Source organism: Equus przewalskii, chromosome X (assembly GCF_037783145.1).
Source record: "Equus przewalskii isolate Varuska chromosome X, EquPr2, whole genome shotgun sequence".
NCBI lineage: Eukaryota > Metazoa > Chordata > Mammalia > Perissodactyla > Equidae > Equus > Equus przewalskii.
In genome coordinates this window covers 24,537,706-24,555,375 of record NC_091863.1, presented here as the reverse complement: position 1 = coordinate 24,555,375, position 17,670 = coordinate 24,537,706, and the positions used below count along the sequence as shown (strand labels likewise).

General features: G+C 38.0%; 1 protein-coding gene across 8 annotated transcripts in view; it reads right to left on the bottom strand.

Moving 5' to 3' along the window:
• Positions 1 to 656: 656 nt before the first annotated feature.
• GK (glycerol kinase) overlaps positions 657 to 17,670 on the bottom strand; it is a 68,489-nt gene continuing 51,475 nt past the window's right edge. For 4 of the 8 annotated variants that reach the window (XM_070605675.1, XM_070605671.1, XM_070605672.1 and 1 more), the window contains 8 exons: positions 12,206 to 12,284; positions 9,655 to 9,751; positions 9,022 to 9,106; positions 8,384 to 8,504; positions 8,130 to 8,273; positions 6,314 to 6,394; positions 3,611 to 3,697; positions 657 to 1,804 (listed from right to left, as the gene is read on the bottom strand). In XM_070605675.1, coding sequence (XP_070461776.1) covers positions 1,794 to 1,804; positions 3,611 to 3,697; positions 6,314 to 6,394; positions 8,130 to 8,273; positions 8,384 to 8,504; positions 9,022 to 9,106; positions 9,655 to 9,751; positions 12,206 to 12,284 — 705 coding nt within the window. In that variant the 3' untranslated portion in view covers positions 657 to 1,793. The remainder of the gene's footprint in view (positions 1,805 to 3,610; positions 3,698 to 6,313; positions 6,395 to 8,129; positions 8,274 to 8,383; positions 8,505 to 9,021; positions 9,107 to 9,654; positions 9,752 to 12,205; positions 12,285 to 17,670) is intronic. The other 4 variants (XM_070605677.1, XM_070605679.1, XM_070605674.1 and 1 more) reach the window with 1 other exon arrangement.

The following is a 17,670-nucleotide window of genomic DNA, read 5'->3' as shown; positions in this document are numbered from 1 at the left end:
AAGTGGCAGCTGCATCAATAAAACCCAGCAGATTCAATAATATAGAAACAGGACAAATAGAACTGCAAATGCAAGCTACCATTAATCCAAAACAAAATAAAACCTTTTATACTAATATATAAATATTTTCCCATTTTCAGTTCTGACTGAAGAAAATAATTGGGGGGCAGTATTTTATTCATAGTAAACAGAAATTAAAAATATTTTTGAAATTGACATTATGCAGCTAGATTAGGTAAGTTTTTATAATACGTAATACTAAATATTTTGAGAAATTCTTGGTTTCATTGGGAGCCATTTCTAATAGTAAACCTTTTTTCAGTTGTAATGACAGTAAGCAGAAATAATTCTCTGTCATCCCACATAGAATAATTGCTTATCCACAACTGATAAAGTATTTAGATAAAAAGAGATTCTTGGCTTTATTTCTAAGGTTTTTTTCGACTTAAGTTTTTAAGCTTTTTCGACACCCTCCAAAAGGATCCCAAATAAATCTAAAATTATGTCAAAGGAAAATAACTTTATACGGACTAGTGCTTGTGTTTAAAGCAATATTTACTACAGTATTCCACAGTTGTTTTCTTTTTCTTTCTCAGCATATACCCAGCTAAAACAAATAAAAAGGTAAGATATAAAAAATACAGTTGAAGTCACAATAAAGTACATTTTCTTTTATTGACATAGAACATTTACTTAAATTTTAAATGTTGGCTCTTTAAGAAAAAGTTTCTCCTTGTAAATAATATGCATAACCGTTGCCCAAAAATGTATACAGTGTTTTCTCCAAAATATTTATACATATAGTGGTCCACTTAAGACCAGCCCCATTATAACTTGCTGAATACAATGTGCTCTTAATTTATAAATGGGCTACCCTCAGTATAGAAAATATATAGGCATGTATGTCATACATACAAAGTAAGAAATATAAAAAGGAGAGATGAAAAGAAAAAAAAGAAATGTTCTTCCCTATAAGATCCAGACAGAAGTTCAGTGTCGTTAGCGAGACCATGTAAATGTACTCTTAATTTATAAATGGGCTACCCTCAATATATAAAGTATATAGGCATGCATGTTAGACATGCAATGCAAAATATATAAAAAGGAGAGATGGAAAAAAAAGGTCAAAGTGTCCTTCCCCATAAGATCCAGACGGCAGTTCGGCGTAATTAGTGAGACCATGGAAAATGTCCAAGGAGTTTCAGCTCTAGCAAGTACTTTTCAGAAAAATATCTAAGCTATGAGAGCACTAAATTTCCATTTTAAGAATTTAATAGAGGTTTCCATTTAAACAGTCAGTGAGGATGCTGTGGTCTCCCTAATAGGCAGAAAAGAGGACTCTTGGCCGTCTGTTAAAAAGAAACAAACAAAAAGTTGCTCATTTTTAGCCAGTTAGTAAGAAACCTTTAATCAAGTGTGTGTAGTGCAGAGAATGACATCCTGGCCCACGAGCGTCTGAATTTGTTCGACGAAAGATTCCAATGGACAGGATCTGAATTCTTAGATCTTAGAGGGAATGGGGCAGGAAGTGATGGCAAAAAAGGGGTCAGCCCCAAAGGTGGCTGGTCCAATCTTAACTGTTGATGTTAAAAAACACACCAAATGTTTCTATAACATTCTTTCTGCTGCATTTTCTTTATTTCAAGCCACGGGTCTACTTGGAGGGTCATGCAGCAAGTGGCTTATAAATAAAATCAGAGTCTATGAATAGTGTCATCACATTTAGAGACAACCACTGGATTCTCTCATTAGATAAAGAGGTCGCATCTTTGGAATCCATGAGTTGGTATTATTTACGGGATACCTAAAATGGGGAACAAAAACCATATGTCAATAGCAACATACATGAAATTCAGGAATTAAAGCAATGAAGACTACTAGTCATTTACTGAGCTAGAAATTCCATATGGTCTCTAAATACTGCTTCACAGTCAAAATGCAAGAAATATAACTGGACCAATTCCAAAATTAGCAAATATTAACACTATTGCTAATTGTTTACCAAGGCAAGCAATTCCCACTGTTCTCCAATCTCAGCATATGTTACCAAGAGAGAACCTAAAGATGGCAATCATCCATTTTGGAAGCTTAGGCATTTGGACACTTAATGTATCCTTTAGTGTAGAGATATGCTACATGTCTCAATTTTCATAGAGAACAGGCTTTTTCATCCTGTCATGGTACCAAAGTGGAAACAGAGGGAAAAAAGAATCCATGAAAACATTCAGCTGCCATGTTTTTTTCTTTCCTTTTCCAGACCATCATTATGCAGCCAAAAACAACCCCCTCAGGATAATAACAGAATAATAGAACTTCTCCTAAAATAGCATATAAGTTTCTTTATAAATTAAAGTTACAATTCTTCAGGGGAATATAAGGGCTCCTTCAACAAACATTCTTGAGAAGCAGACAGAAAATAGTCATCTGCTAATTCTGTATAGATTTATGTATACAGAAGCCCTTTGTAGGATGTAAAGCACTAATGCCAACATAAGGTATTGTTATTACGGAAGCAGAAGACTGAAACATTTATCCTGCATTGAAGAATACAAAAGAAGGAAACATAGTTTTAAATTCTCATGCAAGTAACCTATATTTTATCACTAATTAAAAGATAATCTAATGTTTTGCTGATGTAAATAATTTTCATTCCATATATACATATATATATATATGTATGTATGTACATATAGCTAAACGATGATGCCAAGCTAAATTAAGGCTTGTCAGATTTTTACAAACAGATCTTCTGCCATATCAATAAAGTTTACATTTTACACGTAAAACCCAGGCCATCCATCTAATTAATTGAGAGAAATAATTAAACTCTTTCCCTAATTATGAAGATTTTAAAAATGTTTCACTTTCTTGGCAACATATGGACTAAGTCACTTCCATTTAAGCCATTAACTTGGAGAAAAAGTGAGCTATCATCAAGAATGGCTTCCAAAAATGATTATTACACTTAAGTTAACACATAACACAGGTTATGCAATGTATTTCATAATATGCTGAGCAATTTTACTCATAAATAATAATTCAGTTTTAGTTTCAACCCCAATTTATTTAAGCAATTTTAAAAACATGAGTTCGCAAAATGTATTCTTTTAATTAAAATAAAAGTGACTATGTATTTCCCCTAGTTTTAGAGTTTTACAGAAACTCTGCTAACATACTCTGGCCAACACTCTTACTAGAATTGAAAGATTAAGACTTGCGTAGCAAATTTTCATAAGTATGAGAAACAGCTTATGTACGCTTGAAAGCCAATTTGATCATGGTCAAAAATTAGACTTTAAGTTTCATCTGTCACTCAGAAAGTCCTTCCATTTGAGCATTAACAGTAGCGCGTGCACTTTTGCTGCTGAGGGCAGAACGGAGCCCCTCAAATCCTCATCATCTACTGCAAATTGAAAGAGGTTAAGCAGAGCCACAGTCCCTCATTCTGACTGCCCCCAAAGATTAACTGGTCTAACCAACTAGACATTTAACGGATTTTCCAGGTTCCTTAGCATAGGAAGAACGAAAAACATGGAAAACTTTCTGCTGAGTTACACACAAATATATTAATGCTAACTAATAAAATCGTCTAATTTAAAGAGTAACTGACCTGAGATGTACCTTGCTCCGATTAACATTACCATGCTACTCACTATAAAAAAGCCCAAGGGTAGACTACAGAAGATACTAGGGTCACCTGTGGTCATCCAAGTAGAAGGGAATTCCAGTCAAGCAAACCAAAAGAGAGACACATAATTACAATATTTGTGTTAAGAATCACATGACAGCAAAACAAATTAAGTTATAAAAATAGTATATTCATAAAAGCTAGCAAAGAGTTATTATTTCAAATCAAAACTATAATCAATATTGAAGGCTTACGACAATGAACAAACAATACAGATAGCACGCTACGAGTAGCCAAGAACATACAGTAGTCTCCCCTTATCCGCGGTTTTGCTTTCTGTGGTTTCAGTTACCCGCGGTGAACCGCGGTCCCAAAATAATGCTACCTCACAACGCCTATGTCATTCACTTCACTTCACTTGAGCTCATCATGCAGGCACTGTGCCATCTCACATCGTTAGAAGAAGGATGAATACAGTGCAATAAGATATTTTGAGAGAGAGACGACATGCATATAACTTTTATTATAGTACATTTTAATTGTTCAATTTTATTGTTACTACTGTTAATCTCTTACTGTGCCTAATTGATAAATTAAACTTTATCATAGGTATGTAAATATAGGAAAAAACATAGTATATATAAGGTTCAGTACTATCCGCGGTTTCAGGAATCCATCAGGGGTCTTGGAACGTGTCCCCTGCAGATAAAGGGGTACTACTATTGTGCATATAGACCAACATAAGCCTTACACTGGCGAAGCCAAAGAGAGAACTTTTTGGGAGGCTACTGACTTTAGCTTTCTTGATTGTTCCCCAAAAGATGCTAAATGAGCAATCCAATTCCCCCAAAGTTCAAATTATGGATCCTTTGGCTATCAGAGAAGAATTATAGTCTACTGAAAATGCATTTCACACCCTATTGGATTCATTTTCTTTTTTAAATAGAAATTGGTGTATAAGAAAATGCACCCGAGAATTAATATTACTGTAACTTAAAAGCTAAATTGTGTTAACCTACACTTACAAAAATTGCCTGAGAACATGCTTCTTTGATTATTTTCTAACCTGGATTCTCTTGGAATCTCTTTCTTTAAAGAATATTTCTTATATTTACGCTTTCGTTTTTTTTCTTCTCCCCAAAGCCCCCCAGTACATAGCCGTATACTCTAGCTGTAGGTCCTTCTGGTTGTGCTATATGGGACATCGCCTCAGCATGGCTTGATGAGCGGTGCTATGTCCACGCCCAGGATCTAAACCAGTGAAACCCTGGGCTGCCACAGCAGAGTGCGTGAACTTAACCACTCAGCCACGGGGCTGGCCAACCCCTATGCTTTTCTTGAATTGAAAACTATATATCTAGAATATTTAACATTCTTTAAATAAGAAGTGTATTCAAAATTAACATCCAATTGAAATTAGTCTTTGAGTGGTGAACATGATATAATCTAAAAAGAAACTGAAATATGACGTACATCTGAAATTTATATAATGTTATAAACCAACATTACTGCAATAAAAAAAAATTAACATCCTAGAGTTAAAAAAATACAACCACTAGATGAGGTGGCACACATCTGTTATATCTTGTACAGAAACTAGCACTGTGGTAGAAAAATGATTGAGAAATTTAATTATAAACGGTCTCAAAATTGCAAACAGCCTTAGCATGAAAAGCTTTGCCACCATCTTGGAAAGGAAGTTGAGTCTCAGAACAAAAGATTAAAGAAAAAGGATATTAAGCTTATTTAGGAGAAAAAACAAAAGCTTCAAATAGGAACATCCAGGACTGAAAATACAGATCACAGTGATCTATGGTAGTGGATGATTCCAGAAGCTTCTCCTAAGAGCCAGATACATTAAAAGTGGTTCTATACTCACTTTGGGGTTGGAAGGCAGGTTACCTTTCATTTATAAACTCTTCTCCATTAAAGCATATGCTTCAATACATTCCTGGCCATTGTTCCATCCATTATGTTCCATATCTTGCATTTAGCAAAGAATTAAAATATTATGCCATATTAAAGGCATGTTTAAGGCTGTTTGAATATCAAAAGCATATTAAAGACAGCTTAAGACTGCTTACAACTAAATGGTTTACTTAAGCTGAATACCTTCCTACCTAAGTGAGTGAAAACAATAGTCCTTTGTTTTTTGCCAAGAGCATTTCCAAATCTATTATGACACTCTACTGTGTTGGATATATTTCTTCCTTTCTGATTCCAGTGAATTCCCATAATATACACCCACTAAGAACTTGGAATCAGCCTAGGAAGTGGCGCAATATATCCTGAAATTAATACAGCTTTCAGCTGGTTCAGGTCATGAAGACAGCCCCCCAAAAAGGTAAAGTAAGATATTAAGAGAAAAAAAAGACTATAGTTGATTTTTTTTCATTAAGAAGAAACTAGAAATAATTTCACTTTTAGAAAACTAAGTTATCAATTGAAGTACCAGGAATAAACTAATAAGAAAAGATATAGTAGGACAGAGTTAAGGATGTATATCAACCTGATAATTTACATTTTATGTATAGAACTTTAAAGTGTTTTTAAAATGTTAGAAACTTCGGACATATGAAAATGCTTTTCTTCAGAGCAGCCTTGCTAAGTATAAATGGCCAGATATTCAAATAAGATATTGAACATACTAAGAAAAAGTGGCAATAATATTAAAAACATTTTTACCACTTTCCGAAGACTGAGTTGTAACCCAACCCATTGACTTCATCACAGCTTTCTTCCACGTAGAATAACGAATTTCACTTTCTAGAAATAGAAGGTAGGAAAAACACACATATGAAAGGTGGTTTACTGAGATGTTCTAAGGACCACACTTACGTTCACTCAGCATTCTTGACTAATTGTTACACGTATAAACTGACATGGGACTTTACCAGGATTCATATTTGGGAGAGTATGGTTGCTAGGGAGTGCCAGTGACCGGAAGAGACGCTTGCTTGGAAGTTGGAGGGGAAATTCAGCTGGGTCTACAGGGTGAAGGGAGATTGGGAGAGGGCTACCTGCTAAGACCAGGCCATTTACAAATGAGTGGTGACGAATTAGAAAGGGGAATCCCATTTGATCTGTTCTCTCTTTGTTGTGTGTGTGTGTGTGTTGTGGGGAGACAAGAGGGGTTGGTGAAGGGAAGGACAACTGACACAATTGATTAACTCTGGGCTAAGGCCTAAAAATGGCACGGGTGGCTCTAATCAGAAAACTAATCCTTAACTTTTTGCACACAAGTTCCTTGCTCTAAGAGAGGGATTCGTGTCTTGAGACCATATACTTGCTCTGAACATTATTTGCTTATTAAAAAGCAGTTCTTTTCAGAAGTAGAAAAATTCTTGAACTTCATATTTTATCTAATATTGCAAAAGTTAAACATTACTTAGAGACAGAATATCAGATTTTGAAACACATTTCTACATCAGGGTACATGGTACACTGTCTGACTATAAAATTACTAGCATTACGATCTACTTTCTTATATATGGAAAAGAACGAATACAATTAAGAAGTGCTGGCATAGTCTTCCAGAAAATTAAACAAAAATGAATTTGAAAGCTTATTTCCCAATAGCTCAAAATCCACTTTGATGCTATTTTATACATAGGTTTTTTAAAAGTTATAAAACCAGGGGCCAGCCTGGTGGCGCAGCGGGGCCCACGTTCTGCTTCAGCGGCCCAGGGTTCACTGGTCCGGATCCTGGGTGTGGACGTGGCACCGCTTGGCATGCCATGCTGTGGTAGCATCCCACATATAAAGTAGAGGAAGGTGGGCACGGACGTTAGCTCAGGGCTAGTCTTCCTCAGCAAAAAAAGGAGGATTGGCAGCAGATGTTAGCTCAGGGCTAATCTTCCTCAAAAAAAAAAAAAGTTATAAAACTAAATTCAGTATATAAAAAACCTTGCTTTTGTACTCACATTTATTTCAATTTAAGAGCTGCATCACTGTATTTTAATAAAGGTGTCGGTCAGAGCTTGCAGCTTAGCTTAGTTTGTTAGGACAGTGAATAGATCATTTAATGCTCATTTACTGAAATTGTTGCTGCTTTTGTCAGGCTAGCTCTGCTATGCTTTCAAGTTACCAGAATGTCCCTTAGCCCAGGTAATCATGTTCTAAAACCAGACCATTGGAACCAAAGATGATCCAGTGTAGACATTAGGGGTTGGTGGCTGCTATATCTCTGTTCTCGCTTTTAAAAACGGCTGTGCTAACAAGCCAAAACTGATAGCGTGGCAGTGTTCTCCTTCTACATGAAAGGACTGTAAACAATAGAAGCGCAGGGGGAAAAAAAAGAGATTTTAGGAGGTGTTTTTATAAGGATTTCTCTCATTTACACTCATTGAGTGTAGCCCAACACGCTGAGGAGCCAAATCTGAAACAGCAGCATTGGCTATTTACTTAGTTTCCTAACTTAGGAATCAACAGAAAGGCCAACGCTCTCTCACTAAGGTGCTTTCCACGGTATGCCGTTAAAAGTTTCATTCTTTAAATGTACCCTCAGCATTGATCTGGGGTTCAAACCGTTCCATTGTGACAGCTGACAAATCCTCGGGTTCGAGACTCCAGACGCCGACGCCTTCTGCAGCGCCTGCAGCCATGGCAGCTCCCAGAGCCGTTGTTTCAGGCATCGAGGGCTTCACTGAGGGGAGAGAGCCACGTCAACGTCTTTGCAGTTACCGATGCCTAAAAAAGCAGTTCTGCTGAGGGAAATGTTACTCTGGGAGTTTAAAGGAAAGAAGGCTCACTAACCTACTGGGATGTACAGAATGTCAGCTTGGAGCTGCATAAGAATCTTGTTGTTGGTCATTCCTCCATCTACCTGCAAATGACTGAGTGGAATCCCACAGTCGCGGTTCATGGCATCCAAAATCTTAAACAAACCAACGCAATGAACATAATGAAACGACTTCACAGTAACATCTCTCAAAATGGCAATCTTCTACTTAAAAACCCTCAAGACCTTCCCAAAGCCTACAGAATAAAATTTAGACTTCTTATTCTGGGCTTCCAGGCCCTCGTTGATCTGGTCACAACCAACATTTTCTCTCACGACACCGCTGCACTCACCGTTATATCGAGCCAAGCCAAACCACTCTGTTTTGCACCCTGGTTTCCTGCCTTGATGCCTGTTTGTGCTATTCCCTTTGTCTAATATGTACCATTCAGCATCCCAGCCCTCGACTGTAAAATGCCCAGCGCCTGGCAGATAATGGGAACTTAGAAGGTAATGACAGCCGGACAAAGAACCAACACTTACATTTATTAGATTAGTGTTTAGGCAGGCTTAACTTTCGACAAAGTACTTCATAAATTTCCGGCATTAGTATATAATTTGTTTAAGAGTGATAAAAGGATCAAGTACAAGAAAACAGGCCTCTATTTATTACCTCTCGGGTTTGGAAACAGACAGCTTCTAATGCGGCAAAAGCAATATGGCATTTATTGGTGAACTGTGTGAGCCCACAGATGATCCTAAAGACATACACAAAGATTTTAAGATTAGAGTGGAAAAAACGAGTCATCAATCTGAAATGTCCTGAACATGGAAAGACTGAATTTGTAGACAGAAAAGTGCAGAAGAAAAAAGGACATTAAAAACCCCCCAAACTGGAATAAACATTAAGTAGCTTGGAAAGTCCTTCGAGTCCACAATTCTGCATCCACATAGGAAAAAGTTCACGATCCATCTGAATACATGACAATAATATAAAACCAAATCAGTATTCAGCTCGACGATGTCCCTTTGATACATAACTTGCAGATGCCTTGAAGATAAAAGATAACAATACTAATATGAATATGGATATAAATTCATGAATATGAATATGGGGGCTTATTGTCAGATTATTTATAACTTCTTGGAGTTTAAAAGTTCTGAAATTATACTCTCCAAATGGAAAAGGTTTCCTCAACACTTTAAAATCATTTGAAAATAGATAGGAAACTATTAACTAATGTTATCAGCTAATTTAGTGAATAAATCAGAACCCACAAAAGCATACCTCATTTTCAATTCTTACCCTCTTGCACTGGGCTCCCAATAAGGCGCATATAACCCTGAAAATGCTGGGACGAAATAGCAGCCATAAGAAGTACCAACTTCTTTAGCAAGTTTTTCTAATATTAAACAAAAACATAAACAAAAATCACTCTAATATCTCCTACTTACTTTAGTTAACAAACACATCTGTTTAAAACAATTAGGATGGGGCTTTTGGTTTCTTGTTCATTAGTACAGCAAACTGTTCCTAATGACAGCAGAATGCCACGAGCAACCAAAACAAATTTCCCCACATTGAACACCCCCACTAAAATGAAACCCAGCCCCCAAAATAGAGGAACCGGATTAGTTTTAAGGTATTTTAGCTCATTTCCACAATTTTTAAGGTAGCTGACTAGGAGACGAAGAAGTGGCCTCCGGTGTGCCCCTGATCAGAAATGTGTTTCTGATTGTCTCACCTTCAGGCAAAATTAAGCAAGTCAATGACAGAGCAGGTAGGTGAGTTCAAAATAATTATCCATAGACTGAAAATAGCCAGATTAGTACTTAAATTATAGGTACCGGCATTTTTTTTTTATTAAGGTTGTAAAAGTTAACATCCTTGTGAAATTACAGTTGTACATTATTATTAGTCATGTTGTAGGTACACCACTTCACCCCTAGTGCCCTCCCCCGACCCCCTTTCCCCTGGCAACCACCAATCAGTTCTCTTTGTCCATATGTGAACTACCACCTATGAGTGGAGTCATACAGAGTTCATCCTTCTCTGTCTGGCTTATTTCACTCAACACAATACTCTCAAGGTCTATCCATGTTGTTGTGAATGGGACAACCTTGTCCTTTTTTATGGCTGAGTGGTATTCCATTGTATATATATACCACAACTTCTTTATCCAATCATCAGTTGCTGGGCATTTAGGTTGGTTCCATGACTTGGCTATTGTGAATAATGCTGCAATGAAGATAGGGGTGCATGGAACTTCTGGAATTGCTGATTTCAGGTTCTTAGGATATATACCCAGTAGTGGGATGGCTGGGTCATAAGCTATTTCTATTCTTAACTTTTTGAGGAATCTCCATACTGTTTTCCATAGTGGCTGCACCAGTTTGCATTCCCACCAACAGTGTATGAGGGTTCCCTTTTCTCCACAGCCTCTCCAACATTTGTCACTCTTGGTTTTGGATATTTTTGCCATTCTAACAGGTGTAAGGTGATATCTTAGTGTAGTTTTGATTTGCATTTCCCTGATGATTAGTGATGATGAGCATCTTTTCATGTGTCTATTGGCCATCCGTATATCTTCTTTGGAGAAATGTCTGTTCATGTCCCCTGCCCATTTTGTAATTGGGTTATTTGATTTTTTATTGTTGAGTTGTGTGAGCTCTTTGTATATTATGGAGATTAATCCTTTGTTGGATAAATAACTTGTGAATATTTTTTCCCAATTAGTGGGCTGTTTTTTTGTTTCAATCCTGTTTTCCCTTGCCTTGAAGAAGCTCTTTAGCCTGATGAAGTCCCATTTGTTTATTCTTTCTATTGTTTCCTTCATGTGAGGGGTTATGGCGTCTGAAAAGATTCTTTTGAAGCTGATTGTCAAAGAGTGTGTGGCTGATATTCTCTTCTAGAAGACTTATTGTTTAAGGCCTAATCTTTAGGTCTTTGACCCATTTTGAGTTTATTTTAGTAAATGGTGAAAAAGAATGGTTGATTTTCATCCTTTTACATGTGGCTGTCCAGTTTTCCCAGCACTATTTGTTGAAGAGACTTTCTTTCCTCCATTGTAGGCCCTCAGCTCCTTTGTCAAACATTAGCTGTCCATAGATGTGTGGTTTTATTTCTGGGCTTTCAATTCTGTTCCATTGATCTGTGCATCTGCTTTTGTACCAGTACCATGCTGTTTTGATTACTGTAGCTTTGTAGTATGCTTTGAAGTCAGGGATTGTGATGCCTCGAGCTTTGTTCTTCTTTCTCAGGATTGCTTTAGCAATTCGGGGTCTTTTGTTGCCCCATATGAATTTTTGGATTCTTTGTTCGATTTCTGTAAAGAATGACATTGGAATTCTGATTGTGATAGCGTTGAATCTGTAGATTGCTTTAGGTAGTATGGACATTTTAACTATGTTTATTCTTCCAATCCATGTGCATGGAATGTCTTTCCATCTCTTTATGTCGTCGTCGATTTCTTTCAAGAAGGTCTTTTAGTTTTCATTGTATAGATTAGGTACTGGCATTTTAATGCTCACTCTAAGAGTTAAAGCTCTTTGTCATCCGCTAAATTTAACTGGACTACTTCACCTGCAGATTCTGGCAATCTTTGGTGTTCAATTTTACAGTTGGGTAATTTTTATGCCCTACCTTGTCAGTTTATTAATCCACCACTAATCATGTCCATTTGTTGTTTTATAAGTCTTCACAAAATAGTCTTTTATGTATAAATCAAACTCGTAATAGGGATCCATATAATTTAATGACACATATGGGGCAAAGCACAAGTATTAACAGATTGTAAAAGTAAAATATTAAAAATTTTCCTTATTGAGATTCTAACCTTTTGTTAGAACATACTCACCAATTTCCTCTGAGGTCTGTATAATTCCTAGATTGTCTCTTAGCCAGCGAATAACAGCACCAGCTATAGCTACAGAACCCTAGGGAAAAAAGGAATCCGAGAGACAATATATGTTATCACTATAAAAAGTTTTTATTGAGTGTATTCTCTATGCGTGACCCTACCAGATGGATAAAATTCAAAAATTTCAACTTTGGGGTTTCTACAAATATCATAAACTAGGTCTTCTAATACAAACATATTTTTATCTAGGTCATTACAGACGTTTCTCATGTGACAGGGAAAAGCAGCCAGCCCTCCAGCACACCCTGGGCCCCGTCCCCACAGGTGGACATCAATGCATTGAGTGGTTTGCTTCTCGGATAACTCTTCTATCTGTTGCTAAGCTACTGAGGTATGTTACCACCTCAGTATATACATTCCCATCTTATCCACAAAGTTATTGGGAGAGGCCACATTAAAAGTTATTTTCTGGGTGGCCCAGTGGCGCAGTGGTTAACCTTGCATGTTCTGCTTCGGCAGCCCGGGGTTCGCCGGTTCGGATCCCAGGTGTGGACCTACACATCACTTATCAAGCCATGCTGTGGCAGGCGTCCCATATATAAAATAGAGGGAGATGGGCACAGATGTTAGCTTAGGGCCAGCCTTCCTCAGCAAAAAGAGGAGGATTGGCTGCAGATGTTAGCTCAGGGCTAATCTTCCTCAAAAAAAAAAAAAAAGTTATTTTCAAGTCCATTTCCCATATCTAACAGTATATTAAATCAAGCAAAAACAACAAATAGTTAGCAAAGATGCTAACTACAAAGTAATTTTTCTTTACAACAAAATCACCAAGGGACTGAGGGCGGGGTGTGCTGTGGCAATAAGGAAGGAAACATACAATTTGGAGTCAGATGAACTGGGTTTGACTGTGAGTTCTAGTTCTGAGTTGCTATGTGATCTTAGGGAAATTAGTTAGGCTTTCTGAGCCTCCATTTCTTCACCTATAAAATGGTGGTGACGCTAATAACATCTACCTAAATGAAGTACTATGAGGCTCAATATGAGGACATATAGGAAGATTCTTACTGATTGTAAATATTAAACTCATTAATTTTTTTTTTTGAGGAAGATTAGCCCTGAGCTAACATCTGCTGCCAATCCTTCTCTTTTTGCTGAGGAAGACTGGCCCTGAGCTAATATCTGTGCCCACCTTCCTCTACTTTATGTGTGGGACACCTACCTCAGCATGGCGTGCCAAGCAGTGCCATGTCCACACCCGGGATCTGAACCGGCGAATACCGGGCCGCCAAAGCGGAACATGTGCACTTAACTGCTGCACCACTGGGCCAACCCAGAAACTCATTAATTTTTTAAGTGTTAAAAAAGTATTAGCCAAATTCCATCGATTGATGAATGGATAAACAAAATGTAGAATATCCACACAATGGAATATTGTTTTGGCCATGAAACTGAATGAAATTCTGCTACAACATGGATGAACCTTGAAAACTTTACGCAAAATGAAAGAAGCCAGTCATAAAAGACCACATATTGCATGATTCTGTTTATATAAAATGTTCAGAATAGGCAATCTAGAGACAAAGAGTAGATCAGTACTTGTCTAGGGTTGGGGCGATGGGGTGATGAAAATGTTCGAAAGTGAGATTGTAGTGATGGTTGCACGACTCTGTGAATATACTAAAACCATTGAATTATATACTTTAAAAGGGCGAATCATGTGATATCTGAATTATATCTCAATAAAGCTGTTATACAAAGATCATGAGGGGGACCAGCCCCATGGCCGAGTGGTTAAGTTGGCGTGCTCCACTTTGGCAGCCCAGGGTTTCACCAGTTCGGATCCTGGGCACGGACATGGCACCGCTCATCAGGCCATGCTAAGCTAGCATTACACATGCCACAACTAGAAGGACCCCCAACTAAAATATACAACTATGTCCTGGGGGGCTTTGGGGAGAAGGAAGAAAAAAAAAAAGATTGGCAACAGATGTTAGCACAAGTGCCGATCTTAAAAAAAGAAAAAGATCACGAGGGTAAAAAAAGTATCAGCACAAACCATTAGGAATTCCAAAATAAGCTTTTTGGTTCTGCCGTTTCATTCATATAGATTACTAATGTAAACTCCGTCTACAGAGTCAGCCCAAACCAAAAAGTCAGGTGACATGAATTGTAGGGAGCACAACGTTTTTTATCTGTTGCCTACCTCCCTGTCCCCAGTTCAGTTAACTGAATTATAAATGACCGCCCCTCTTGCTGTTAGTATTCAGGATGCATAAACTAGATGCTGCATATGCTGATACATTCTATTATTCATAGCTTCTAACCAACAAGTAACTATACGTTACTGCAAAGCTGCGGAACACCACAATTGCTCTCTTTATACAGTGGTCTTTTAGCTACAAAAAGTTATTTGAGGAACAGATATGACATCACTGTGCAAATATAACTGGGCTTTAAAAATGGGCCAAAGACGGGGCTGGCCCCGTGACTGAGTGGTTAAGTTCGGGCGCTCCGCTGCAGGCGGCCCAGTGTTTGGTTGGTTCGGGTCCTGGGCGCAGACATGGCACTGCTCATCAAACCACGCTGAGGCAGCATCCCACATGCCACAACTAGATGGACCCACAATGAAGAATATACAACTATGTACCGGGGGGCTTTGGGGAGAAAAAGGAAAAAAATAAAATCTTTAAAAAAAAAAATGGGCCAAAGACAATTCAACAAATACCTCTCAAATTCAACAACAAAAGGGACTCTAACCCATGTCTCCCCACAAAAAAGAAGTTCTTAACACACTTCCTAACTTTGATATGTTACATATTTAGGTACTTAGTGGGACCATCAAGAGGAAGTAAATAAATTTTTTGCTTAGAGAGATTAAAGAATTTTAAGCTCGGGTGGCCGGCCCGGTGGCGCAGCGGTTAAGTTCCCACGTTCCGCTTCTCGGCAGCCCAGGGTTTGCCAGTTCGGATCCCAGGTGCGGACATGGCACTGCTTCGCAAAAAGCCATGCTGTGGCAGGCGTCCCACATACAAAACAGTAGAGGAATATGGGCATGGATGTTAGCTCAGGGCTGGTCTTCCTCAGCAAAAAGAGGAGGATTGGCGGTGGTTAGCTCAGGGCTGATCTTCCTCAAAAAGAAAAAAACAAAACAACTTTAAGCTCGGGGTTGGCCCAGTGGCGTAGCGGTTAAGTTCACACACTCTGCTCTGGTGGCCCAGGGTTCACAGGTTTGGGTCCCTGGCATGGACCTACACACCACTTATCAAACCATGCTGTGGCAGGCATCCCACATATAAAGTAGAGGAAGATAAGTAGAGGAAGATGGGCACAGATGTTAGCTCAGGGCCAGTCTTCCACAGCAAAAAGAGGAGGACTGACAGTGGATGTTAGTTCAGGGCTAATCTTCCTCAAACAAAAAAAAAAGAATTTTACTTTCAAATTTCCTTTGGAAGCAAACAATTCAGAGACAGTAGTTGCTAAAGACTAGTAAATATATAAGATTTTCTAGACCAGTGTTGTCTAATAGAAATATAATGTGAGCCACATATATGACTTAAATTTTCTAGTTACCAGATTAAATAGGTAAAAAGAAACAGGCTAAATTAATTGTAAGGTATTTTGTTTAACCTAATATATTAAAAATATTATCATTGCAACATGCAATCAATATAAAAATTATTGAGATATTTTATCTATTTTTTGTACTAAGTCTGAAATTGGGTATATATTTTATACTTACAGCACATCTCAATTTGGACTAGCCACATTTAAAGTGCTCAATAGCCACATGTGGCTAGTGGCTACCATACTGGATAGCACAGTTCTAGATCTAATTTAAAAAACGCCTGATGGCGCAGCAGTTAAGTTCCCATGTTCTGCTTTGGCGGCCCAGGGTTTGCCGGTTTGGATCCCGGGTGTGGACAGGGCACCGCTTGGCAAGCCATGCTGGGGTAGGCGTCACACATACAAAGCAGAGGAAGATGGGCACGGATGTTAGCTCAGGGTCAGTCTTCCTCAGCAAAAAGAGGAGGATTGGCAGTGGATGTTAGCTCAGGGCTAATATTCCTCAAAAAAAAAAATGACAACAAAAAACAGATGTCCCTTCTCCTTATACTCTCAAAAGATACTGGCTCTAAATGGCATCTAGCTAAGAAATGTATATATTTTCAATAGTTTTAGGTGAGTAAACTATGAATTTAAAAAAGCCACTGTGGGCTACCAGGGGAAAGGTGGGGTCGGGGGGTGGGCACAAAGGGTGAAATGGTGCACCTACAATACGACTGACAAACATTAACGTACAACTGAAATTTCACAAGATTGTAATCTATCATTAACCCAATAAAAAAAATAAATAAACAAAAATAAATAAATAAATAAATAAAAATAAAAAAGCCACTGTGGGGCCCGGCCCAGTGGCGTAGTGGTTAAGTTTGTATGCTCTGCTTTGGTGGCCCAGGATTCACAGGTTCGGATCCCAGGCACAGACCTAGCACCACTCGTCAAGCCACTCTGCAGTGGCATCCCACATAAAATGGAGGAGGATTGGCAGAGATGTTAGCTCAAGCCCAGTCTTTCTCACCAAAAAAAAAAAAAAGCCACTGTGCTAGAAGTCTATTAGAGTGGTTTTCTGACTATCAGCTAGTGGAACTTTATATTTTTGGAAACCAAATGTGGATGTGCCTCATTTCCATTGAAAAGGGCAGGATGTTACATGCTTAGACAATATTTTTTTGAGAGGAAGCAATATGGTTTTAGCAAAAGGAATATCAAGGTGTTTCGTGGGGTGTTTTTTGGTGAGGAAGATTGGTCCTGAGCTAACACTTATGCCAATCTTCCTCAATTTGTATATGGGACGCTGCCACAATATGGCTTGATGAGCAATGTGTAGGTCTGCACCCAGGATCCAAACCTGTGAACCCCGGGCCGCTGAAGCAGAGTGTGCGAACTTAACTGCTACACCACCAGGCGGGCCCCAGCAAATTTAAGGTTTTACTTAAAGGTAACTGGTTGAGAACCAGAGGGCATTACTTAGATTAAAACAAAAAAAATACAAAGCTACCATTAAGGCTCCAGAAAAAAAGTATTCTAAATTTGGTCATCAGAGGTGTACAGGAGAGTTTGGTTGTGAGTGAAGAAATAGAGTCAATATAAGAAAATAAAAGGTAGATTCAAAATACTTATCTGAAAGAAATATATAATTTTGGTCTAAGGATATAACACATAGTATTAGTTAGCCTTTAAAAACATTAATAAAAATGAGAGAAACCTCCAAATTCACAAAAGATGTGGTCTTCTGAATTCAGAAGCAGGAGATAAAGTGGAAGATGGTATAATGCTTTGAGATGGGCAGGAAAAAGAGTACAGGAACGGAAACCTAAAATGATAGACAGAAAGTGACTGTCTACTTGCTATCAAATAAGTTATTTGATATTTGTCAATTATATCCTAAATATCAAGATCCA